The sequence below is a fragment of the Cebus imitator genome, unplaced genomic scaffold (genome assembly GCF_001604975.1).
Source record: "Cebus imitator isolate Cc_AM_T3 unplaced genomic scaffold, Cebus_imitator-1.0 Scaffold205, whole genome shotgun sequence".
In the NCBI taxonomy this organism is placed as follows: Eukaryota; Metazoa; Chordata; class Mammalia; order Primates; family Cebidae; genus Cebus; species Cebus imitator.
Window position 1 is genome coordinate 1,987,552 of NW_016107520.1, and position 26,048 is coordinate 2,013,599.

At 40.7% G+C, this 26,048-nt stretch overlaps 2 protein-coding genes across 3 annotated transcripts in view; both read left to right on the forward strand.

Annotated features, from left to right (window-relative positions):
* The window catches only part of UGT3A1 (UDP glycosyltransferase family 3 member A1), a 56,893-nt gene extending 44,555 nt beyond the window's left edge, over positions 1–12,338 (forward strand). The window contains exons 5-8 of the mRNA XM_037745611.1: positions 6,859–7,090; positions 8,404–8,623; positions 9,778–11,464; positions 12,288–12,338. Of these exons, the coding sequence (XP_037601539.1) occupies positions 6,859–7,090; positions 8,404–8,623; positions 9,778–10,054 (729 nt within the window). The 3' untranslated portion in view covers positions 10,055–11,464; positions 12,288–12,338. The remainder of the gene's footprint in view (positions 1–6,858; positions 7,091–8,403; positions 8,624–9,777; positions 11,465–12,287) is intronic.
* Positions 12,339–20,381: 8,043 nt separating this feature from the next.
* Positions 20,382–26,048, forward strand: part of CAPSL (calcyphosine like) — a 35,813-nt gene continuing 30,146 nt past the window's right edge. For both annotated transcript variants that reach the window (XM_017548271.2, XM_017548269.2), the window contains exon 1: positions 20,382–20,476. The gene's annotated coding sequence lies outside the window, so the exon portion shown is untranslated. The remainder of the gene's footprint in view (positions 20,477–26,048) is intronic.

The following is a 26,048-nucleotide window of genomic DNA, read 5'->3' on the forward strand; positions in this document are numbered from 1 at the left end:
CTCCTATACCCATTTAAACCTCAGACCATAGGCTTCAGAAGCAGATGAAAAGGAGATGAACAGAAGAGCAGAAGAACGACAGAATGGTGTGGCAGAGAGAAGAGAAGGAGAGTCTGAACACTAAGAGGAATTTGGCTGGGGGCAATTGGAGAGGAAATTGGCCACTGGATGGCTGAACTCCAGGATGACCATCTTCCCACTCCATCTCCTTTCCAGCTCTCCATCCATCCCATTGAGAGCCACCTCTACCACTCAATAAAACCCCCACATTCACCATCTGCAAGTCCATGTGCCACCTGATTCTTCCTGGATTCTGCACAAGGACTTGGGTAGTAAAAAGGCATTGAGCTGATTAACTCTTAAGCTGTCTGTAGACGGCAAAGCTAAAAGAGTGCACTGTAACACATGCCATGCTCACTTAGGCTTTAGGAGTTGCAGGCACCCACCCTTATACACTGCTGTGGGGCCAGAGCCCCAAAGTGCTCACCCAAACTCCTGCACCCCCCCATCTGCATGCTCTCCGTCCTGTAACAGGTTTCAACAGCAGTGGTGCAGCCAAACTGACAAGCCACACCCTTGTCGCATATCCTACGAGGGCTGTCAGGGAACTTTCCCATTTCACTGTCATCAAAATTTATTTGACCATAATGCAAAAATCTATTTCTGGGCTCTCTCTTCTATTTCACGGATCCATGTGTCTATCTGTATGGCAGTACTACATTACTTGGATTATTGTAACTTTGTAATATGTTTTGAAGTCGTCAAGTGTGAGAACTCCTTTTCTGCTCTTTTTCAATATTGTTTTTGGTATTCAGGTTTCTTGATAGTTCTTACACATTTTAGAATAATTTTTCTGTTGCAAAGGAAGTCATTGGGATTTTGATAGGATTTGTATAGAATATGTATATCCCTTTGGGTAGTATTGACATCTTAATAAGTGTTCCAATTCATGAGGCCAGTATGCCTTTCCATTTTGTGTGTGTGTGTGTCTTTAATTTATTTGAGCAAAACTTGGATGTTTTCAATGTAAAATCTCACTTCCTTGGTTAAGTTTATTTTATTATTTTTGATGTTATTGTTGATGAAATTGCTTTCCTAATTTTTTGTGAATTGTTAATTGTTAGTGTATAGAAATGCAGCTGACTTTTGAGACTTGATTTTTTTTCGTTTCAACTTTCTTAAATTTTTTTATTAGTTCTAACATATTTTTAATTTTTAGTGTGTGTGTGTATGTTTTCTTTAAGGTTTTCAATATATAGAATCATGTTATCTGCCATTATTTCTTCAAATAGCCTTTCTTTACCTTTCATTTTCTCTCATACTGCATATATTGATCCACATGATAATATCCTGTATGTTTCTTACATTTTGTTTATTCTTTTTTCTTTTTCTTTCTAGACTTGACAATTTCAAATAATTTGTCTTCAAGTTCACTGATCATTTCTTTTGCCTGTTTGAGTTACCTACTAAAATTCTCCAGAAAAATTTCAATTTAATTATTGCATATTTTGGCTCCAAAAATTTCTCCTTTTTTAAATTAAAAAACTTTCTCTTTGTTGATATTCTAAATTTGTTTATATATTGTTTTTCTTGTTTATTTTACTTTTTTCCCCCATGTTTTCCTTGAGCTTTTTTTGGCATATTTATGACAGTTTCTTTAAAAATCTTTGTCTAATAAGTCCAATGCCTGTGTTTCTTCAGGGAGGGTTTCTGGAGATTTATTTTATTTTTCTAAATGGTGCATTTTGACTAGTTCTTTGCATGCCTTGTGACCTTTTGTTGAAAACTGGGCATTTGGTGGCCGAATAGGAACAGCTCTGGAATGCAGTTCCCAGCAAGAACAATGCAGAGGGTGAGTGATTGCTGCATTTCCAAACAAGTTATTAGCACTCACAGACTAGGAGATTCCAGGACTGAAAAGCACCTCGAGTTTCCAGCACCACTGTTTCAGCTGGTGCAGCAGCTCTCCGCACAATAACTCACACAAATCTGGGTGGCCATTTCAACTGGTGCCTGGAACACCTGGGAGACAGAGCCGCCCATTCAACTGATGAAAAGGGGGCTGAAACAGGGAGCCAGGCGATCTGGCTTGGCAGGTCCCACCCCGACAAAGACAAGCAATCTGAAATGCTCTGGATTGAGAGTTTCACAACAAATGCAGCTGGACCCAGGACAGTCTGTAGGGGGAAGGGCGTCTGCTATTACCGAGGCAGTCCATCACTACTGAGGCAGTCCACAATTATGGAGTCAGTCCACCATAACCAAGGCAATCCACCGTTATTGAGGCAGTCTGCCATTGCAGAGGCAGTCTGCCTTTACTGAAGCAGCTGGGCAGAGCCCATGGCAGCTCAGCAATGCCTCTGCTGGCAGACTGTGACTAGGCTACCTACCAACAACATCCTGATACCAAAACCCGGCAGAGACTCAAAAAGAAAAGAAAACTTCAGGCCAACATCCATGATGAACATAGATGCAAAAATCTTCAGTAAAATACTGGCAAACTGATTGCAAAAACACATCAAAAAGCTTATCCATCATAATCAAGGCAGCTTCATCCCGGGGATGAAAGGCTGGTTCAACATACTCAAGTCTATAAACGTAATACACCAAATAAACAAAACCAAAGACAAAAACCACATGATTATCTCAATAGATGCAGAGGCCTTTGACAAAATTCAACAGCCCTTTATGCTAAAAACTTTCAATAAAGTAGGTATTGATGGAACGTATCTCAAAATAATAAAGGCTATTTACGACAAACCAACAGCCAATGTCATACTGAATGGGCAAAAACTGGAAGTATTGCATTTGATATCTGGCACTAGAGGAGGACGCCCTCTCTCACCACTCCTATTCAATATAGTATTGGAAGTTCTAGCCAGAGCAATCAGGCAAGAAAAAGAAATAAAGGGTATTCAATTAGGAAAGAAGTGAAATTGTCTCTATTTGTGGACGACATGATTGTGTATTTAGAAGACCCCATCGTCTCAGCCCCAAATCTCTTTAAACTGATAAGCAACTTCAGCAAAGTCTCAGGATACAAAATCACTGTGCAGAAATCACAAGCATTCCTATACACCAATAACAGACTAAAAGAGAGCCAAATCAAGAATGAACTGCCATTCACAATTGCTACAAAGAGAAAAAAATACCTAGGAATACAACTATCAAAGGAAGTAAAGGACCTTTTCAAGGAAAACTACAAACCACTGCTCAAGAAAATAAGAGAGGACACAAACAGATGGAAAAACATTCCATGTTCAAGGTTAGGAAGAACCAATATTGTGAAAATGACCATAATGCCCAGAGTAATTTATGGATTCAATGCTATCCCCATCAAGCTACCTATGACCCTCTTCACAGAACTGGAAAAAAACACCTTAAACTTCATGTGGAACAAAAAGAGAGCCTGCATAGCCAAGACAATTCTAAGCAGAAAGAAAAAAACTGGAGGCATCACGCTACCTGACTGCAAACTATACTACAAGCCTACTGTAATCAAAACAGCATGGTACTGGGACCAAAACAGAGATATAGACCAATGGAACAGAAAAGAGGCCTTGGAGGCAAGGTCACACATCCACAACCATCTGATCTTTGACAAACCTCACAAAAACAAGCATTGGGGAAAGATTCCCTGTTTAATAAATGGTGTTGGGAAAACTGGCTAGCTGTGTGCAGAAAGCAGAAACTGGACCCCTTCCTGACACCTTATAATAAAATTAACGCCAGAGGGATTAAATACTTAAATGTAAGACCTAACACCATGAAAACCCTAGAAGAAAACCTAGGCAAAACCATTCAGGACATAGGCATAGGCAAGGACTTCATGATTAAAACACCAAAAGCACTGGCAACAAAAGCCAAAATAGACAAATGGGATCTAATTAAACTCCAGAGCTTCTGCACAGCAAAAGAAACAATAATTAGAGTGAACCAGCAACCAACAGAATGGGAAGAAATTTTTGCAGTCTACCTATTTGACAAAGGGCTAATATCCAGAATCTACAAAGAACTAAAACAGATTTACAAGAAAAAAACAAACAAAGCCATTCAAAAGTGGGTGAAGGACATGAACAGACTCTTTTCAAAAGAAGACATATATAAGGCCAACAAACATGAAAAAATGCTTATCATTACTAGTCATTAGAGAAATGCAAATCAAAACCACATCAAGATAACATCTCATACCAGTTAGAATGGTGATCATTAAAAAATCTGGAGACAACAGATGCTGGAGAGGATGTGGAGAAATAGGAACACTTTTACACTGTTGGTGGGAGTGTAAATTAGTTCAACCATTGTGAAGACAGTGTGGCAATTCCTCAAGGACCTAGAAATAGAAATTCCATTTGACCCAGCAATCCCGTTACTGGGTATATATCCAAAGGATTATAAATCTTTCTGTTATAATGACACACGCACACATATGTTCATTGTGGCACTGTTTACAATAGCAAAGACCTGGAACCAATCTGAATGCCCGTTGGTGATAGATTGGACAGGGAAAATGTGGCACATATACAGCATGGAATACTATGCAGTCATAAAAAACGATGAGTTCGTGTCCTTTGTAGGGACATGCATGAATCTGGAAACCATCATTTTCAACAAACTGACACAAGAACAGAAAATCACACACTGCATGTTCTCACTTATAGGCAGGTGTTGAACAATGAGATCACATGGACACAGGGAGGGGAGCATCACACACTGCGTTCTGTTGTTGGGGGACAGGGGAAGGACAGCAGGGGGTAGGGGGGTCGGAAAGGGATAACATGGGGAGAAATGACAGATATAGGTGATGGGGGGGATGGAGGCAGCAAACCACATTGCCATGTATGTACCTATGCAACAATCCTGCATGTTCTGTACATGTACCTTAGAGCCTAAAGTGCAATAAAATATATATTTTAAAAAAAAGGAAAAGAAAAGAAAATTGGGCATTTGAACAACTAGTTACTTTTGTAAGTCTTTGCAGGCAGTCTGGCACGGAAGAGCATGTTCTGAGTCTTCTGATCAAGGTTAAGGTCTTCTTGGTATTTTTTGATTATGTATCACATCTGGACATTTGTGTGTGCCTTCCTTTCCCCAATTCCCTCTGTATGCTCTACTGTTTTAGAATGTATACTCTTCTGTTTTAGAATGCCTTAATTTCCCAAATGAACCTCACTCAGACTCTTCTTGGACTTTAGACATCTATTATATTCTTCTGCCCATAATCTTTTGACCCAAGCCTTTACAGGTGTGCAGTATCTCTGAAGCTTTCATATATCATGGTACCTACCACTGCCTTCTATGGCTTCTGTTAGCTTGAAATCTGAGCTATGTCACCATTCCCAATGTGAGCTCTGAATCAGGTGAGACAAACCTGTCACTAAGTAGCCAACAGACAGGTTAAAATGTTGTAAATAGTTTCTATTCCACTCCTTCTGACTGAGGGAGGGAACTTGGAATTGAGGTTTTGCCTGTGGATTATGGCCTGCCACTCCAGGGCAAAGGTAAATAAAATGCATTAGAAATGTATACTGTTTAAAAGTGGCTTTTTCTTGATTGGGCATTTGGTTACTTGCTGTATTTGACTGGTCTTCAAAACTCCTATGGTGTTACTTTAGTCAGTCTCCGGTTGATTTTCTGATGCTTTCCTGAAAAAACAAGGGCATGCGGCTTCTGATTCACATTATTGCTCTGCTTCTTTTGATTTTATATAATGATTTATAATTATAAGGACAACAAAGCTGTTTTCAGTTTGTTTATTAAGCTGGTAGTTTAGGCAGTGTTATGTTGGATAGAATCAAGTCATCCTACAGAATGACCCAGTAGGATGAGGGGCTCAGAACTAGAGACAATCACAAAAATGCTGAGAGGGGAAGAGTCTGAAGAAATCTTTGGAAGTAATAATTGATAAAACAGTGCTAAAACTAAGTTTTAGGGCATTACATCATAATCTTTCTTAAGAATTACCTGAGGACCAAAATAGGCTGGGGTGGCTATGCTAATATCAGACAAAATAGAATATATGTCAAAAATAATGAGAAACAAAAAACAACATTTAAAGATAATAAAGAGGTCTGTTATAGAAATAAAAAACAACAAGGGGATTACATAATAATATAAAATTTTATGTTTGCATTAACACAAATAATTATAAGTATCATTTAAAAATGATATATGAAATATCATCAATAATATATAAGCACTATAAATATATATGCACCAAATAACAGAGCGCCAAACTATGTGAAGCAATGACTGATGGAATTGAGGAAGAAATAGACATTATTACAGCAATAGCTTGAGACTTTAATACCCCATATTTAGTAATGAAAAGATTATCTACACAAAGGATCAATAAAGAAATAGTTATCTTGAATGCTGTCATAAACCAACTGGACCTAATAGAAATATAGAGAATGCTCCACTTAATAACAGCAGACTACACCTTCTTCTCAAACACACACAGAATATTCCTCAAGATAGTCTGTACGTTAGGCTACAATATAAATATCAATACATTTCATAGGATTGAACATATCAAAGGATTTTCTGTGATCACAATAGGGTGAGATAGACATCAATAACAGAGAAAAAAACTTAAAAAATCACAAATTTATAATTTATATGCAAAATCATGTCCTGAGGTATCAGAAAAATGACTTCTAGGTCATCTAGACACAATATGAACACAGTGCAGAGGACACTGAGCTGTGCCAGGAGCTATAATAATAGCCTCAGGACAGTGAAGACAAGACAGTGATGGGAGGACATGTTTGGTAAATAGTCTGGGTTTCATTTCATGGCCACCTAGGCTTTCCCAAACAATTTTGTCACCTCCTCTCTTTTGTCATCTCTCTCTAGGACTTGGAGAACTTCATCGCCAACTTTGGGGATGCTGGGTTTGTCCTTGTGGCCTTTGGCTCCACGTTGGACATTTATGAGTCTGAAGAAGTCCTCAAGAATATGCACAGTGCCTTTGCTCACCTCCCTCAAGGGGTGATATGGAAGTGTCGGAGTTCTCATTGGCCTAAAGATGTTCATTTGGCCACAAATGTGAAAATCATGGACTGGCTTCCCCAGAGTGACCTCCTGGGTAAGGACTGCCCAGTTCTGCTCTTTTCTTTCCATTGATCTGTCTTTGGGGCTCATCAGTGTTCTGATCTCTAGCTGGGCATTTGTACCAGCCTAGGAAGTAGCTACTTATAAGTAAAAATAAGGCTCAGAGGGCAGGAAAAGAGCAGCCAGCTTGAGATCTTTGGGAATCAGGTTAGCCTTCAAAATGTGAAAACAACCATTTTCTCATTTTCTTTCTGAGGCCAGGCCTGGAATCTCCAACCAGAGATGATATTTGGTCATGTTACCTTGACCCCACTACATTTGACACTGAACAGGGTCACCCCAACACAATCTAAGACAATATGTAAACTCCAAGAGCATATATCTGGGTGTATGTTGTTCCTGTTCAGTGGCCTCCTGACCACCTATTTAACAGTGTGCCATTACACAAACACACATATACCTGTATAAATACATCTTCCTTATCTACTAAGGATATGAAGAACTCATACGTTCATAACATTGATGCCAGCATTGAAGGATGTGCCATAATATTTGTGTCAAGCTGTGTAATCACATAGCCAGGTATTGAGTCATTTGGTAACAGAGCTCCTTACACTTCAATAGGTTTTATTATCCTTGTGATACTTTTTGGAGACCTCTAGCTGACATCTTCAGTGACTGGATCTGAGGTTCATAACAAAGTTTATGGCTCAAAGTCAACTTGGTAATTTAAGATACAGATTTCTGTATATTTAATTTTTAAGACATGGGGCAGGGAAAAATATTTTCATTTTCAAAGGGATACAAGTAGATTCTAATCCACATTTCTGTTGAGAAACACAGATTTAGCTCTTCATTACAAAAAGTCACTAGCTTGCTCTAAATAAGGGTGGTATTGGCAGATATGAACTAGAAATCTGAAAGTAGAAGTGTATAGTTTATTATTCCTTTCTTTCATAACTTCTCTTCAAGTGGAGAAAACTGCATATACAGTGTAGATATTACGAAAGAACAGAAAGCAGAAAGTAAAGGGAGAGACGAGGTGGGGAGAGAAGGATGGCTGCATGGATAGAGAAATATGCCTCGCTTATCATTCTTCTCTGCAGCTTTCCCTAGATTCGGAGTCTTAGATAGGTTGGGGTTGAGGTGAGGAATCTCTACAGAGAGGGAGGCTGGAATCTTGTATCCTATAATGTGTACCCTTATCTGTCTCCCACGCAAAATCAGTGAATTCATTTTCTCAACAGACGTTGATTCCATTGGTGTTTCATCTGCCCTTTCTGCTTTACCTGGTATTCCCGAACTTTTCATCCTGAAATGTTCCACTCTCTTTCTTGTTTGCCACAGCTCACCCCCGCATCCGTCTTTTTGTCACTCATGGCGGGCAGAACAGCGTAATGGAGGCCATTCGACATGGTGTGCCCATGGTGGGATTACCAGTCAATGGAGACCAGCATGGAAACATGGTCCGAGTAGTAGCCAAAAATTATGGTGTCGTTATGCAGTTGAATCAGGTCACAGCTGACACACTGGCACTTAAGATGAAACAAGTCATAGAAGACAAGAGGTATGTGGCTCTCTGAGCATGTGGTCACTAAGCCTGAATGAAGATAGAAAACACAAGGGATACTCTATGTATTTTCCCAATAATAGCTGAAGCTTCTGTGACGTGGAATAATATGTGTGTGATGCTAACAGCCCACCTGTTTTCTCTAGTAAGTCTCCAGGAAGACTAATTTAGATTAGATGCTGAGAATTGCTTTCCTAAGGTTGTGATGGTGACAAATTATATACACAAGATCTCTTTGACTGGTATTATTTTTGGCAGTCCCTCTAGTAGAATTCCAGCTGAAACAGGGGGTTTCTTCGTGTTTCCCCAATGTGCCTGCTCTTCTCACCTCTGGCTTCTTTTTTGGTGCTGCTCCCTAGAACATCCTTCCCTTCTGTTCACAGGACTGGCTCCTTCATGATATATAGGTCTCTTCTCCAATGTTTCCTCCACAGAGAAGGTAGTGTATTTGATAATCCTAACCAGCCTCCTCTTCCACTCAGCCCAATCATAATATCCTATTTCCTTCCTTACACTTTTCAAGATTTGTAATGTCTCCATTTACTTATGTTTTTATTAATTGTCTGGCCCCCAACACTAGAGAGTAGAGTCAGCTTCATAAGTACAGCAATGTATTTCTCTTTCTTTCAACTATGTTCCCAGTACTTACTGTAGAGCCTGCCACAGAATAAGTTGCCATGAATTTCAGTTAAATGAGAAAATAAAAAAGACCTGGTGACCCCCTTTTTTACCGTCCATCCAGCCAATGATCTTATAATCAAGAAGGATGGAGTCGTTTATTATGGTTTCAGGAACACAAACCCTGAATCAGGTACATATTCTCTCATATGTGGTTATATATATTTTTTCCTTTAGTATACCACAAGCATCCTAGGGATATCGACTAGTTTTTAAAGATTTAATCACTTTCCTACAGTTTAATACTTTTAGAATTAATCATTGATCTTTGTATGTAGGTGTTTTTATTGAACTTTTCCAGAGGATTCAGCTAGACAATGGCAAGACCATGCCAACAAATTTTCTTTGCAGCCCAGCCTTGGTGCCTGTGTTAGAAAAGTGTTTGTATGCTTGTGTGTGTGCTCACGCATTACAAAGTCTCTAAGTCTTGTGAGGCTATGTCAGTAACACACCCTCTTTGTCTCTGCCAACAGGTACAAGTCGGCAGTGGTGGCAGGCAGTGTTATTCTGCACTCTCAGCCCCTGAGCGCCAAACAGCGGCTGGTGGGCTGGATTGACCACATCCTCCAGACCGGGGGGGCGGCGCACCTCAAGCCCTATGCCTTCCAGCAGCCTTGGCATGAGCAGTACCTCATCGACGTCTTTATGTTTCTGCTTGGGCTCACTCTAGGCACTGTGTGGCTTTGTGGGAAATTGCTGGGTGTGGTAGCCAGGTGGCTGTGTGGGATCAGGAAAGTGAAGATGACATGAGGCTAGGTGCAGCCTTGAGAGAGGGGAGGGGGTCCCTGGTGCTTTGAAGGTTCTCCCCACCCTAGCACAGGCCACCCCTGTGTTCTCTCTTTAGCTCCAGCTGCCAATGGTCCTGCAACTTGCTTCTTTCTATTATCTGTCTCTGTTTAGAAATCTTCATGCACTATTCAGGCTTCTTGACTTGCCCCTTGTGACTTGGAGCCCCTAAATCAGATACAAACTTTCACCTGCCAGTCCTGCATCTTCCTTCCTCCCTTTTCTAGACAGGACTCTTGACAACTTCATCCCTCTTGTTTAGATGACTTCTCAGTCTCCAGTCTCCATTTCTCCTTCTATCATTTTTCATAAAAAACACAGAAAATATTTGACATATCTTCCATTTCAAATGTTTCCATTTTATGCATATATCTTGCTCTTCCTATAAGTTCTCAAAGCTCAGGAAGCTTGGTCTGCTCTCCTGCATTTAGGCAGAGAGAGCCCCTGCTGAGACCTTTGCTTACTGCCTGAGACCCTTTCTTTGGAGAGCACCTCCTTTGCTGGTCAGACATGGAGACTGCAGTTGATCCCAGCTGATACTGCTTTATTTCAGTTTTTACAGTTTCCTTCTTAAGATTCCCATCTTATAAATGGATTTCAGGGAACCTCAAGTACTAAAGTGGAAACCCATGTGCAAGGCGTTGTGGCCTCAGGTACCAGCGGCTAAGGTAGTTTTAAAGACTTTGTCGATTTAAGAAAAATTCTATCTTTTATCCCATACATGGCAGTTAATATCCTTATAGGTGGCAAAACCTTAGAGATTACATTAATCTGCTAGGAACAGAAGCAAGAAAAACCGTGGCATAAACACCCGCAGAATTTTTGTTTGTTTCGTCTTTCTTGATCAAGCCCAAAGGTAGCCCATTCAGGGCTGGTGTGATTGGTTGCTCCATCGTGTCATCAATAGCCCATATTTTTTCTTTTTGATCTTCCTTAGTGTAATACCAAACTACCTCTCTAATAGCTGGTGCTCATGAAATATTTTACCTTCATATGATTGTACCTTTTTATTTGCTTTAGCATTCTGAAATAAAATGAAATTCCATTGTAATGAAACTGTGAAATGCATGGTATCTGATGAGCTAGAAACATAGAGAAGAAAACAGGCATATGGGGTGGGCCTGGAAGAACCATAGTTTTAGATTGTTTAATTCTAGAATTGTGAAACAGATCTTGAAACAATTCAGATTAAAAGATGAAACTGTTACAAATACTCCTGTAGAAATGGAGAGTGCCCCCCACCAAAAACTTTGCCAATTCCATGAGACGATTTGCTTGCAAGTCTGCAGAGCTGAGTGCCGTATGTCTAACCATTTTGTGAGTTCTCATAACACAAGATCCAGAAGCACGAAGCATGCAGAAGTACATTAGAGTGTGTGTATATAACATAAGGTTTTATTGCTATAATTCTTATGAAACCACACGAATTGATCTATGGCAATACTCCCATGAAGGGCAGACATGGAGCCTTCTCTGTGTTTTGTTTTGAATCAACAACTACGATTTCACTCCCCTCATGAACAACATAAGGTTTTAGGGATAAGGCTCCCTGGCCAGTAACTCCTTCTCTCCTACCCTAGCACAAAGTCTTTCCCCTGACACTTGGTCATCGAGGTCAGCTTTGTGCCAGTTGTATATACTTGCATCCCTGAAATCTGATCATAAGCAGCCAGTGAGCCAGAATGATGCTTCCAGTCTTGTTCCCTCCAAGCACCCTCCACACGGCTGCAAGCATGGCCCTGACAACCTAGAAATCTGGTGTTACCCCTCACTGTTTAAAATCTTTGTTTGACTGTGTGGAATATGAGGAATCTGTGATTGGTTCCTGGCTACCTCTCTAGGCACACCTGGAGCGATTCTCCTCCCACTCTTTTCCAAGTGTTCACTACACCCCCCCAGAACACACTTTGCTGTTTTTAACCTCTGGGCTTTGTCTATGCCGTTCCCTCTCTCAGAAATATCATCCTACTCTTGCCCGAATGAGAAACTTCTGCTTATTTGTCAATATCCAGTGTTATTGTATTCACATTGGTAAGCCTGTGTCTGACCACTATACCCATAAAGGAGCTGAACGCATTCTCTTTTGAAGCATTTTTCTTACTATATTTCAGTTATGCATTACAATATCTGTTTCCCTATTTAGAAACCATAGGGTCATAAAGGCAGTAACTGGTTCCTATTTATCTTGTTACTACAGAACCTGGCATAGTGTCTGGAACAAATACTGCTGGGACAACTGGATATTATTTAGAAAAAAGGCAATATTTGATCCAAGCTTACATCATATTAAAAACTGAATTCCAATACACTAGAGATCTAAGTACAAAAAATCATATTATGCTGAGTCTCAGAGAAAAAGTGAATTTTTCCATAGCCTGTGTGTAGGGAAAGACTGTCTCAATGTTTTGTCTCAATTATTGGAGGTCCAAAAATAATAAATGGACTGGAGCCTTTGATGCCTGGTAATGCCTTGTGGTGCCTTCCCCTCCCCTCCACATCAACTCCTCACTACAGTGGACGTGGCTATGTTGCAGAAATGTTTAAGGATGCAATACTTTAAATAAGTCAGATTTTTAAAAATATCTATAATCTTTTTTTATTATTATACTTTAAGTTCTGGAGTACATGTGCAAATCATGCAGGATTGTTACATAGGTATACACATGCCATGGTGGTTTGTTGCATCCACCCCCCCGTCATCTACATTAGGTATTTCTCCTAATGTTATCCCTCTCCTATCCTCCCACCCCCTGCTACCTCTCACCTAGCTCTCCCACTCCCCCCTCAACAGGCCCTGGTGTGTGATATTCCCCTCCCTGTGTCCATGTGCTCTCATTGTTCAACACCCACTTATGAGTGAGAACATGCAGTGTTTAGTTTTCTGTTCTTGTGTCAGTTTGCTGAGAATGATGGTTTCCAGCTTCATCCATGTCCCTGCAAAGGACATGAACTCATCCTTTTTTGTGGCTGCATAGTATTCCATGGTGTATATATGCCACATTTTCTTTATCTAGTCTATCATTGATGGGCATTTGGGTTGGTTCCAAGTCTTTGCTATTGCAAATTCAGATTTTTTTTTTTTTAAAAGGCTTATAGACAGAAGACATGTAATAGTGCAAAGCAGAATTCAAGGGCCCACTTCATCTTGTAGGCATTGAAGGGTTTCTCTGTCATTCTGTTGTTTGTTTGTTTTTTAGATACAGGATCTCAATATGTTGCCCAGGCTGACCTCAAACTCCTGGGCTCTAGCCATCCCCCTGCCTCAGCTTTCCCAGTAGCTGGGATGACAGGTGCATGCCACTGTGCCTGGCTCTGCCTGTTGGGAATTGTGCTGAAATCCTTTATTTAAGGCAGCATTATATTGAGGATAGAGAATGTAAAGATGATATTTGGGATCAGTGTGCCCACGCCTTGCCAGGACTGATATTTCAAGGGGGCAAAATTGTAAGCTGTTTTCAAATTATCTCTGAGAGGACTGTGGAAAGAGCCCCAATTCCATTTTATGATACTTATTCAGGATTATAATCTAAACTTTAGAGATTTATGCTTTCAATGAAGAAGTGAAGTTATGGGGGGCTTAAACCGTTTGGACACTAGAATCATTTTATGAATATGATATCTTCTAGAGAGGCTGCCTGAATAATCGTAGGCCATTTCCCTTGGTAGATCAATTTCTCTTGAGGATTGGCCTCCAGAGTTCTTGAGCTTGGGACACTAGCTAGAAATTTTACGCACGTATCTGGAAAAATGGAGCATACGGATGTTAGTATAAGGTTGTGAAAGTTGTCAAAATCAAAATGGAGTCACCTGTGTTAAAATCCTAAACAATGGAGCCAGGAAAGGCCATGAAGGGAGGTTCTCATACAGTATGCCTGATAACAAGAACTATCACATAAGACTCCAAAAACCATAACCTTGCAGTTAGGCCACTGCACCCTTACACAAAAATATACTTCACAAATGAGGATATCTGCCCAGCAACTGCTATCTTACCTTGGACTGATGTCACCCTTGTTATTGATCCTTCTAGCCAAGGATAATTGTCTAAAGACAATGTATCTAACCATCCTCATTTTTCATGTAAAAAGCCTTATTATCTTCCTTTATCTCCCTGAATATGACCATGTGTATTCCCATCGCAACGCCCATTTCTTTTAAAGATGGCCTCCAAAAGGTTTCTTTTAGAGAGCCTCTCTTAATGTAAGTTATTTGAGTTTGACAAGGTCATTGGAGTAAGAAAGGAAGTGTGGCACCGTTAGTTCAGGAAAGGATCCATAAAAGGGAGATGGGTCCTCGTCACCTCAAGGTGCAGCTGTCATCCATGTGGTTTCTTAGGGTCCCTACTGTTCTTGGTTCATACTGATATTTAGGAGGGGAGAGTGGTGCTTTCATGGTTAGGATAGGGTTAAGGGTTCAGTTCACCAGTCCCCTTTTTCCACTGCCCCTGGTTTGGGAGGGTGAGGATAGTGTATCTCATGGATCATAAACTGAGGAAGAAGGGGCAGAGGGCGAGAGCAGACAGACAGACAGAAGAGAGACAGGATCTTCTCTCCTACCCTTCTCAAGCCGATAGCCAGTGCCTTTGGCGAACAGCGTCCCTTAGGTCTGGGCAGGGCACACAGCCCCGGGCTGGGTTCCAGGGCTTCTGAAGGAGGGCATGGCTGGGCAGCTGGGCGCTGCTTCTAGCTTCCTTCTCCCTGGGATCTTGCTCTCAGAGAGCGCCAAAATCCTGACGGCATCCACCCTGGGTGAGTGCTTGGCGGGAAAATCCAGAGGCAGGCATGCTCCAGGCGCCGCGCATGGGCACTGGCAGTTCTGCCAGAGCGTCATCCCGGTAGTTTCCCATGCTGGGTTGGCGTCTCGGGTTGGAAAGGGAAGAGGCTGGCGGAGGCCATGGAGCCAAGAAGGGCCCCTAACCCGGGGTGGAAAAGACAGTTTTGGAGAAAACGGAAGTCTCTTTTCCTCTCTCCCGCAAGGCTGGAGCCCCCAGTTTAATTTCCCAGTCCAGTGCACTCGCCCCGGGCCGCCTTCGTCTCAGTGCTGGGGAGACGTTCCGTTCCTCGTTCCATGCTTCTTGGTGGGTGCACAGTAGTTGCCAATAGACATTGTAGCAAGCATTTTCAGGCTCTTGTAGGCCGAGGAAAGGTGCTCCTGGGCGTGGCACAGCAAATTGGAGGAAACCCGGAGAACTGACTGGGGTGAGGGGACCCCTGGACAACAGGGTCTTAGGAAGCCCTTTTATCTTTCATCCAAGCTACTGGAAGGTTTTGAAGAAGTGGGGCAGTTAGTTTTGCATTTTGTGCCCCTATTTTTTATTTCTTTTACTTTTATCCCCAAAGGAATAGAAGATAAAAGAGAAAATATATCAAAGGAAACAAAGGAGCTCCCGAAGAACCTTCTTCAGCCCACCTTGAAAGGACAGTGGGCTCTCTCTTAGATCAATTTAAGATCATTGAGAATCTGGGATTCCTGGAGCTGGATGAAAGCGAGGAGTTCATTTAATTCGGTGTTTCCCTTTCGTTTTCCTAAGGGGGGAAATACCAAGGATTAAGGAAATTGAGGCACCATTTACAACAGCACACCCAGCCTTCCTAGTGGCCCATGAGGAATTGACTCAAGATTCCTTACCCTGAGGCGGGAGCGGTGGCTCACACCTGGAATCCGGGCACTTTGGGAGGCCAGGGTGGGTGGATCACCTGAGGTTTGGAATTCGAGACCAGCCTGACCAATATGGTGAAACCCCTTCTCTACTAAAAATACAAAAATTAGTTGGGCATGGTGGCGTGGGCTGTAGTTCCAGCTACTCGGGAGGTTGAGGCAGAATAATTGCTTGAACCTGGGAGGTGGAGGTTGCAGTGAGCCAAGATAGCCCCACTGCACTCCAGCCTGGAAGACAGAACAATACTCCATCTCAAAACAACAACAACAACAACAACAACAACAACAACAACACAGTTTTAGAAAGCTGTGACACAGTCGTAACCTTTTTTTGCTTGTTTATTTTTCCTGACCATTAGGAGAAATTAAGAGCTTATCTCTTCAATTGTACTGTTCCCCTGCCTCAGACTTCAAGAGGGAGTTGATGTGGCTTGTGAAGTGCTAAAATACCCGCTAATCATCAGCTGATTGCTGTATTGCTTTTATCAATAATCTAGTATAAAACAGGTTGATCCAATAAAATTCAGATTCCTTTAAAAAGATAGTTTTTAAAGACAATGTTTGAGATTTTTTTTTGGACCTAAGAAGGGCTCCTCCCAGCTGTCTCTTTTCCCAGTTTCCTCTGGCAAGTTAATCACCCTACAGTTTAACTTGTTTCTCCAATGAATCTACCCATCTCTTCCCAACTGCCTTTTACTGCTAAGTCCACTGTTCCTTTGTTTTTTCTGTTTGGGTGCTCTTGGCCTGGAGCTACTCCATAGTTTTTGTTGAAGACAGAGTCAATTCCTTTGCGAGGTCCATTAGTCAGGGTTCCTTATTCAAACAGAGCAGTAGGATATCTTTTTTTTTTTTTCAAGGAATTGGCATATATGATTTTGGAATTCTAGGAGCTGGCAATCTGAAATCTGTAGAGCAGGCTGGAAGGTCTTGGGCAGGAACTGATATTGCAGTCTTGAGACAGAACTTCTTCAAATAAACTGATTGTAGATATTGATTACAACTAAAAAATAATATTAGAGCAACACATAAATTAGGGTTTGATTTAATAACTAGGTACAACAGCATATGTCAAGTTGACATAAAAAACACAGTTTTATGCAACTCTTCTATAGCATACTGGGAATATACTAAGTCTTCCCTATAGTGGAAGTCAATGGGTGACGTTTGCTCTTATCCTTGGTATTCTCTAACATAAATACTGGGATGTATTAGGTTTTAAGGAAATAGGGTGAGAAGAATATGATAGTATTCAACACACACAGATTCATAACAGAATAAAAGGTAAATACTTATAACGTTTACAATCACTTTGCAACTGATCATATGGTGATAGCTAGCATTTATATTTCATATGCCTTTGCCCTCAGCAAGTACCTCAATTGATTTTTTGCCTGACTGGGAAGGGGATTCAAATATTCATTCTTGAAGAGTTGGGGTGATTAGTTTTCCTTCCTGAATTGGGTTACTGTAGATTTTTTTTGTTGACTTTAATAAAAGGACATGGGCATACTTAGTGATGTGCTAACAGAATCCCTATATTCCAGACTTACTCTTCTTTTTTATGATTTATAACAGTAAATCAAAGAAATTGCAGTTGTGGCAAGTACTACAAAGAAAATAAAAACATAGTATTTGCTTCTTTTTTTTCCAACTTTTATTTTAAGTTTTAGGGTATATGTGCAGTTTGTTACATAGGTAAATGTGTGCCATGGTGGTGTGATGCACAGATCCTCCCATCACCTAGGTAGTGAGCCCAGCACCCTTTAGCTATTCTTCCTGATCCTCTCCCTCCTCTCCCTATACCCTCTGACAGGCCCCAGTGTGTGTTGTTCCCCTCCATGTGTTCATGTGTTCTCATCATTCAGCTCCTACTTATAAGTGAGAATATGCAGTATTTGGTTTTCTGTTCCTGCATTAGTTTTCTGGGGATAACACTTCCAGCTCCATCCATGTCCCTGCAAAGGACATGATTTCATTCCTTTTCAGGCTTGTTCTTTATGCCAATGTGTAGAAGGAACCCAATTTGCCTTGGTAATTAGGTCTTGCGTGATAAATCCAGTCCAACATTTCAATCTCCCTAAGCCTTTAGATACCTTTCTCTACAGTGACCCAAGGCAATTCTTATATTTCAGCTCATTTAGTGTAGGCCACCCTTTGTTTCATCTTTAACTAAACCAAACAAACAGAGCTTTATATAACCCATTGACCTGCACTCTATATTGAGTATTTGTACTTTGTGAACCTGTATCAATAAATCAATCTTGAGTCAACTTTATGTTCCTTCAACCATTATCTCACACTATTAACTTACATTCTCACACATATTCACCAGATTTTTTTTTGTCTGTATAAACTGAAAAAAATATGCATTGCTTTTGGTATGTAGTATGTCTCTTATTGGTTAATAATTTTAATCTCTGTTTCAAGCCTGCTGGGACCAGAGTTTAGTTATAGTTCTACAAGCCAAGAGGTTTGGTGGAAGTAGGTTCTAAGGAGAATCAGCAGTGTCTTCCGATTAAAATACCTCAGAGGTGCTAGTATTCTTTCCTTTGAAAAATCAGGATAAACCTTCTCAGACATGAATAGCAGCGTTGCTCCTACTGGCAAAGAAGATGCAGCAGAAATTAGAGGTTATGTGTCCTTAGCTTCATCAGGATCTACCCCATATATTTCACTCCAATTGTCAGAATGTCATTCCTTCCCAATCAATCCCCTCAGTTTAGCAGAACATACTTTGCCTGACTGGGAATTCAATTTGTATCATAATTCTGCCACTCTCAGGATAACACTCTGGATTTGATTTTCTGAAACCTCAGGCTGATGACAATGGGAGATAAGTACATTCCTCAGGGAAGACACAGAAGATTTCAGATCATTTATGTGGAGTTTGAACTTGGAATTTCAAGCCCTGATCTCTTCCTTTTCTTTCCTCACTTTGACTACCACAGTTAGGAGTAGTCATCCTCATTACACTTATTAGTTTGACTAACATATTTTAAAGTATAATGATTACCCAGAGACTTGCCTTTTATGAATATTTGATTAGGAATCCAGTAGTAATATTCTACATATCTTTTTACCACCTCACGCTATAGACTATCATTGCCTTTTTTACCAATGGAAAAAAGCCTTATGCCGTAAAATATAATGGATCTGGAAGATACTATCTCTACACATGGTAAAACCCTTGGAATTATACCAGTTGCTAGCAGCAGAAACAAGCAAAAGTGTTGCTTAAGTACTCCGGTGACTTCGTTCTTTTTACTTTCTTTGACACAGCCTGGAGGAAGACTATTGAGGGCTTGCATGGTGGTTCCATCATGCTGTCCATAGCTCCCCCTTTCCTATTTCTTTTTTGTTAGTTTTTTATCTTTGATCTCTTTTCTTAAATTATTGTATCAAACTTGATCTCTGGTAGGTGGTTTTCAAGAAATACTTCATATTTAAATGCTTGTGCCTCATATTTGCTTTTGCATTCTCAGATGGAATTAAGTTTCTTCTTAAAAGTTTCAAATGCTTGATATCTTGTGGGTTAAACAACTGAAAAGAAAACATTGGAGAGCTGAGGTTGCCCTGGAAGAACTGTAGTTCTAATTGCTTAATTCTGGGCTTGAAATTGTCTTCAGACAATTCAGATAAAAGGATGAAATAGCTACTACGTATACTCCCTGCAGATATAGGAAAGGACTCAACTTCTTGCCAAATCCATGAAAGAACTTGCCTGGTAGTCTGCAGAGCTGGGTGCCTGGCATCTACTAAGTTCTGTGAGTTCTCATGCTGTAAGGATGTTGCATACAGCCAGGATCATGTTATATACAGCAATGTGTGTGTGCGTGTGTGTGTGTGTGTGTGTGTGTGTGTGTGAGAGTGAGAGAGAGAGAGAGAGAGAGAGAGAGAGAGAGAGAGACATGTAAGGTTTGAATCACCAGTAATTATACCTGCCTGCAGGACGTGCAGGAGTGGGAATGCAAGGGTAGCGTAGATGTCATAGATACACAATGAAAGAAAGCATAATGTAGATCCTTTCCTCTCAATAAGCCCCTAAATTTCTTCTTATCTGGAGAATTAACTGCCAGGGAACATGTGAAAAACAGAAGTAAAAAGAGACAAAGAAAGAAAAGAATAGAAGAAACCGAGGATGAAAACAGCAGAAATGAGAGCCTCTGCAAATGCAGAGAAGGAGGGAGAAGCTTGAATCACCTATAATTACTCCCGCCTGCTCCCAAGAGTTGTGGTTTAAAGTCTCACCTGGTAATAAGGCACCCTAGCAGTAAGCTTTCTGGGGAAAACAGAAGGACAGGAAGGCGCTTTCTAAAAGAAAGAAGACAATGCGCTGAATGCTACCTTGCAAAAAATGGGAGTCAAGTTCTGATGCTGTTCTAGAAACCAAACCATTGCAGCAAAACTTCTGGCTTGCTTCTCTCCCAAGTGCAAAAGGCTTGAGCTTTCACAGTCACTGAGATTTCCTAGGCAACAGGAGTGTAAACTTGAGAAAAGGCAGAACCAGAATAGAGATTGGCAGTGAGTCGAGCCAATCAGACTCTGAGTCTGCAGCAGTGATTCCAGGCCATCCAATTAATACTAAGAGAGTGGACCAGGACCTCTGAGGAAGACAGGTAAGAGGGAGGAGGCTAAGGTGGCTTGGGAGGGACCAGTTTTCCTAGATGCAGGAGAGAGCGTCCATAGTTTCAGCTCAAAGAAACTGGTGGCAACAGATTAGCATTTAAGGTAAATCAATGCTTTTTATCTATTCTATGATTTGATTTTTTTTTTCTTAGTTTGTTTTAGCCAAGAAAAGAAGACAGTAGATGTTACTCTCTAAAAAGAAAGCCTGAAACTTCTTGAGAGTTTTTGGACTTGAGAAGCCATCACTAGGCTGTCAGTGCAAAGAGGAAAGAGCTTGGTACTGGGAAAGGTTTTCGTAATCTTTGCAAAAAAATGCTTAGCTAAAAATGTACAAATATTAATTTCATTCTGTAAAGGAGAAGGAAGTAAACAGTACTGAGCAGTCACTAGGTACTACATATTTGAGTGTGAAGGGGTTGAGTGAACTGCTATATTGATCCTGATGACCACTGATAAAACTGAGCTTCAGGGAGGTTCAACATTTCCAAGTCACAAAACAATAAAACATTTGAACTTTCATGCAGACCTTGCTTTGTCTGATACTTAAACTTATGCTATTTCTGCTGCACACTGACAACTGAGAATCAGGATAAATATAGAATGCTCATTAAAGTGTACTTACATGGCTTGTTCAAAAATTATATCAGATGGTGGATTTGATTCATCAGAGACTTGAGTGGGTCCTTTACGTTCTCAGTAAAAGACAACACCAGCGACCCAGGCATCCATCTCTATTGCCTTTGGTCTGGGGAGTATTTAAACTATATTAAATAAATGAAATTCTTTTCTGTTTTTTTTTTTTTTTTTGACTTTTTTTCCCCTCAAACCCTACAACCACAAAAATCTATTTTGTTACTGAAAGTTTTAAATATTGAGATTTGAATTTCAGGCATACATTTGTATTTATATTTGATAGCAATTACCCAATAGCAATGGCAATGATAAATTATAATAGCAATCTCATAGCATCCTGCTAATCCCTGATGATGTGATGACAGAAAACACTAAGGATACAGCCCTTGCTCATAAGGACCTTATACTCTGTCTATCAGGACAGATAATTCTGAAAACTATGAATTACATCGTTGTACAATGTGAATGCTATTTGGACTTCACCATGTGACTATGGAAGGATGGGTGGGACTTCTCTGGGCCAAGAGGTAAGGCAAGGTATTTCTGAAAGTGTGACTCTGTGTACAAAGGTGCAGAGATATGAACACATGCGCACAAATGTTCATTGCAGCACTGTTTACAATAGCAAAGACCTGCACCAACCCAAATGCCCATCAATGATAGACTGGACAGGGAAAATGTGGCACATATACACCATGGAATATTATGCAGCCATCAAAAACGATGAGTTCCTGTCCTTTGTAGGGACATGGATGAACCTGGAAAGCATCATTCTCAGCAAACTGACACAAGCACAGAAAATCAAACACTGCATGCTCTCACTCATAGGCGGACGTTGAACAATGAGAACACATGGACACAGGGAGGGGAGCACTACACACTGGGGTCTGTTGGGGGGAAATAGGGGAGGGACAGTGGGGGGTGGGGAGTTGGGGAGAGATAGCATGGGGAGAAATGCCAGATATAGGTGAAGGGGAGGAAGGCAGCAAATCACACTGCCATGTGTGTACCTATGCAACAATCTTGCATGTTCTTCACATGTACCCCAAAACCTAAAATGCAATTAAAAAAAAATCATGCTATGATGTGTTTGGGGAATGTGAATGAGTAGAGAGGCAGAATAGATTTTGAATGGATGGAGAATTACTAGAAATGGCTGGAGACATAGGAAGGCCAATGCATGAATTCAATGTTAAGAATTTTCATTTTACCTATATACAATGGGGAACCATCAAGGGGTCTTAAACTAGATCGTGAAGTTCATGTTGTCATTTTCTAAAGATTACTCACACAATCTTCTGAAAGGCAAAGTAGAGAGGGCAAAGCTAGGGGCAGGGAACCAGTTAGGAGACAGTTGCAATAGTGGAAATGAGGGGTGGCCATGTCCTGGGCTGAGTCAGTAACCATGGCGATGGAGATGAGGGAATGGAAATGCAGGATGGGTTAAGACAGTGAAACTCTACAGGACTTAGCTGCTACTTGGATGTAAGGGGTGAGGAAGGGTATAGGATAATGGCCAGTTAATGACCCTGGTAAATGGTATTGCTGTTTCCTGAAGCAAGGAGTAAGGAAGAAAGATAATAAATTTGGTCCTGGAACATTAAACTGGAAGTGTCTGTAGGTCATCCAGTTGTACATGTTTTGTGAGAAATCTGGCTCCAGAGAGCGGCGATGTTGGAATAAAGATTTGGTAGTCATCACTGTATCAGGGGATATGGCTGACATTGCCATGGGATAGTGAAATAGTAAGAAGAGGATAGACAACTGAAGCCTGAGAAACAGCACTTAAGAAGCAGGTAAAGACAAGGAAGAAACAAATAGGACAGATCCAAGAGGGAGGAGGAGAGACAAAAAATTAGATTTATAGCCATTGAGAGAAAGGGTGTTAAAGAGGAAGAACGGCCAATAGTCAACTGTTGGGAGAAATGAACTAAGGGCTAATGACTGTTGAAGTTGGCAATCAGGTTAACAGTGACTTATTGAAGAGTATATTTTCTGGAATATACTCCAGCCTCCTGTCTCCTCCTCTCCTCTATCTTCTGGTGTTGCTGCCATGTGGTGGAATCTAGCTGGAAGCCAGCGAGCAAGGAAGTGTGGTTAATACAGTTCATGGAGGTCAACCTCTTGTAGCACTGATGTGGGTGGGGAATGGTTCAGGAGAAGCACATGGGCACACAGTGTTCAGCTCAGAGTGATGACTGCCATTCAGAGGTCGATCAAGATGAGCAGGCTTATAACTGAATAAGGAATAGAGGAAAATCTGGGTGTCTGTGCATGGAAGTTGCGCTTGGTCCCAGGAGGGGCAACCTCTTCTTGTAACTTGTAGAGGTGGTGGTGAGGTGCTCAAGAGCAAGGAGTAGGGGTGTTTAGCTTGTGGAATAACACTTTTGGCATCAACTGTTGCTTTAATCTCGTTATGAATGAAATAAGAATTTTCCTTGTAAAATTTTGCTCTTTATGCTGATATCAGACAGCTTTATATAAAGAAAACATATCCAGGTTCACAAGAGCAGTTTTCTATATTTCACAAGTCAACAGATTGGCATTTGGGAGAAGATGATATTACAAGACTCTGAATTGTAGAAATAGCCGTGTGTTGGCTTCTCATGGGATTCCTAATGCCCATGAAAGTTTGTCCCATTCATGATATTCTATGGAGAAGATTGTCTCCCATATTGTTAGCTATAATTCCATTGCCACTCAGCATCTTGTTTTTCCTCCAATCTGAAAATAGTTTTAAAATTCTTGTATATTTTCTTGTAACCTAAAGTCAAGTAGAATTAAAATTTCCCGGATATAAAGTGTAGCTTGAGAGAGAGGACAGTCTTTGGTTGAGAGGTGGATGACAGCTCTTCTTACTTTCTTTGGAAGTTCTGCTTAGTGTGTGTCCCCTCTGCAGTTCCCCCTCTAGCCTCGACAGGAGTTCTTCACACAGAGGGAGGAGCAGGCAAACGCTCTGCGGTAACAAACAGCATCAGTCCTTCTTACTTAGTACGCTTGGGACTCAGTTATTCAATTTTTATAAATGAATGTCCTGTGGTGACTGCAGGGATTTCCTGTTTAAAAAATAGGAACATTTTCTGAGATGTTGTGGATAATTTACAAAAGACAGCTGGGGAACTGGCAGATGCAAAAGACCCTGCTCAGAATCTTGGTTTTGCTACCTATGCGTGAACTGAGACAACCTTGAAATCTCTTTGTGCCTCAGTTTCCTTGTTTTATAAAAAGTGATATAGCTATGTCTGTAACCTATAATAATTGTTACCAAGACTGACTTTATGCTGGACAAATTTCTGCTCTAAACAAATGGACTGTGAAAAACTTGCAACACACAGGCAATCTGTTTAGCAGAGAACGTGAGACAGAGTAAGTGTGGGGTAAATGTTTCCTATTGCTGTTGTTCTTATCTTTTGCATAGTTCCAGAGGTCAGCAAACTGTTTCTATGTAGGGCCAGAGAGTAAGAAATTTAGGCTTCATGGTCCAGAAGGTCTACGATGCAACTATTCAACTTTTGAGTTGTAATGTGAAAGCAGCCACAGACAATATATAAACACACATATGTGGTGTTTTCCAATAAAATGTTATCTACAAAACCAGGAGGAGGGCCAAATTTGGCCCAAGGGGTGTGGTCTGATGTCCTGGGCCTAGATTATCTTAGCTTATGTTTGCCTGCACTGAGGGCATCCTTCATAACTGCCCATGGAAAAGTGAGCCTTATTTGTTTTGGATGAACACAGGTGAAAAAGGAGGAACCATCAAAGTGTTGACAACTGGCCTTAGGGCTTTCCTTAGTCTTCTGCATCGGAGTGATCTGGTTGCTCCCTATGTTTACAAAGCTTCAGGCTCCTCCTGGTTTTGTGAAATAAGCTGATTTAGACATGCTCACACTCTTATTTTTTTGCATAGCAATATTCCTTCTGCCAACGGAGGCAGAAGTTGCCTCCTCACTAGCCAATGACTTATTATTTTATAAACAGAACCTTGGGGGTGACAAAATATCCAGCCAAAAATCAGATTTCCCAGACTCCTTTGAAGTGGCGGATGAGCTTTAAATAGAAGGAATTGGGGGAATCTTCTGGGAACCTCTTCAGAAAGGGCTCATTTAGTTGGGAAGAACGTCCTTCTTGCCTTTGCCCTTTTTCTTTTCTTTTGCTTGGAGTGTGGATGTAATAGCTGGAGCTGGTATGGCTATTATGTACCTTTAGACAACTTTGAGGATAAAAACTGTGCTAGGGTAGAAAGATAGTAGTGTCTGGAAACACTGATGACTACTTGAAGCACTTCCAGACTTCTTTCACATGAGAGCAAAGTAAATCTCTATCATTTTCAGAGACATGACCTGTTTCTACTATGAGTCGCTGGATACAGTTCATAACTGATATGCTGATTCACACTGATGTTGTCACTATGACATTGGATTTCTATCCCTTAACACTTTTTGGTTTTCTGGAAGTGTCAGTTAACAACACCTAGGATACAAATAATTGGCTAGGTTTCTAAGTGGCCATAAAATAAACATTAAAATAGACAAATGACTCCAAAAGAAGCATTGGTTCTAAGGGACTGCAAGATAGTTACTAAGTGATTTTGGTGACTAATGGCTCCAAAAGGGCAAATATTCACCAGAGCTGTGGCTTTACCTGAATCTAAAGGGCGACAGAAGATACACCAGTGGGCTTTGTCCTTGCAGTGGGTTTGAAATAATTGTCTGAGGTCACGACTTTGTGGCAAAAATGGAATATTCGAAAGTTAACCTGGTTGGTCTTAAAAGCATAGCCACTGAAACCAGCAAAAGTTTTTATTTTTCTTTTGTCTTGGTTTTATTTGTTTATTTCCCTATTTTGCAATCCAGCTAAATCTTTGCTTACCTTTATATAGTTTAGGTAGCTTCTTACCTTGTTTCTTTAAGATGTTGCATCGAGCAGGTTGACCTAACTCAGAATAGATTGTGAGTCATTTCTTGGTAAAACCCCCAGAGACTCAAGGCACAGCAAAGGGAAAAGCAAGATGGAGAAGGCAGCAGGAGAGAGCTATTAGGAG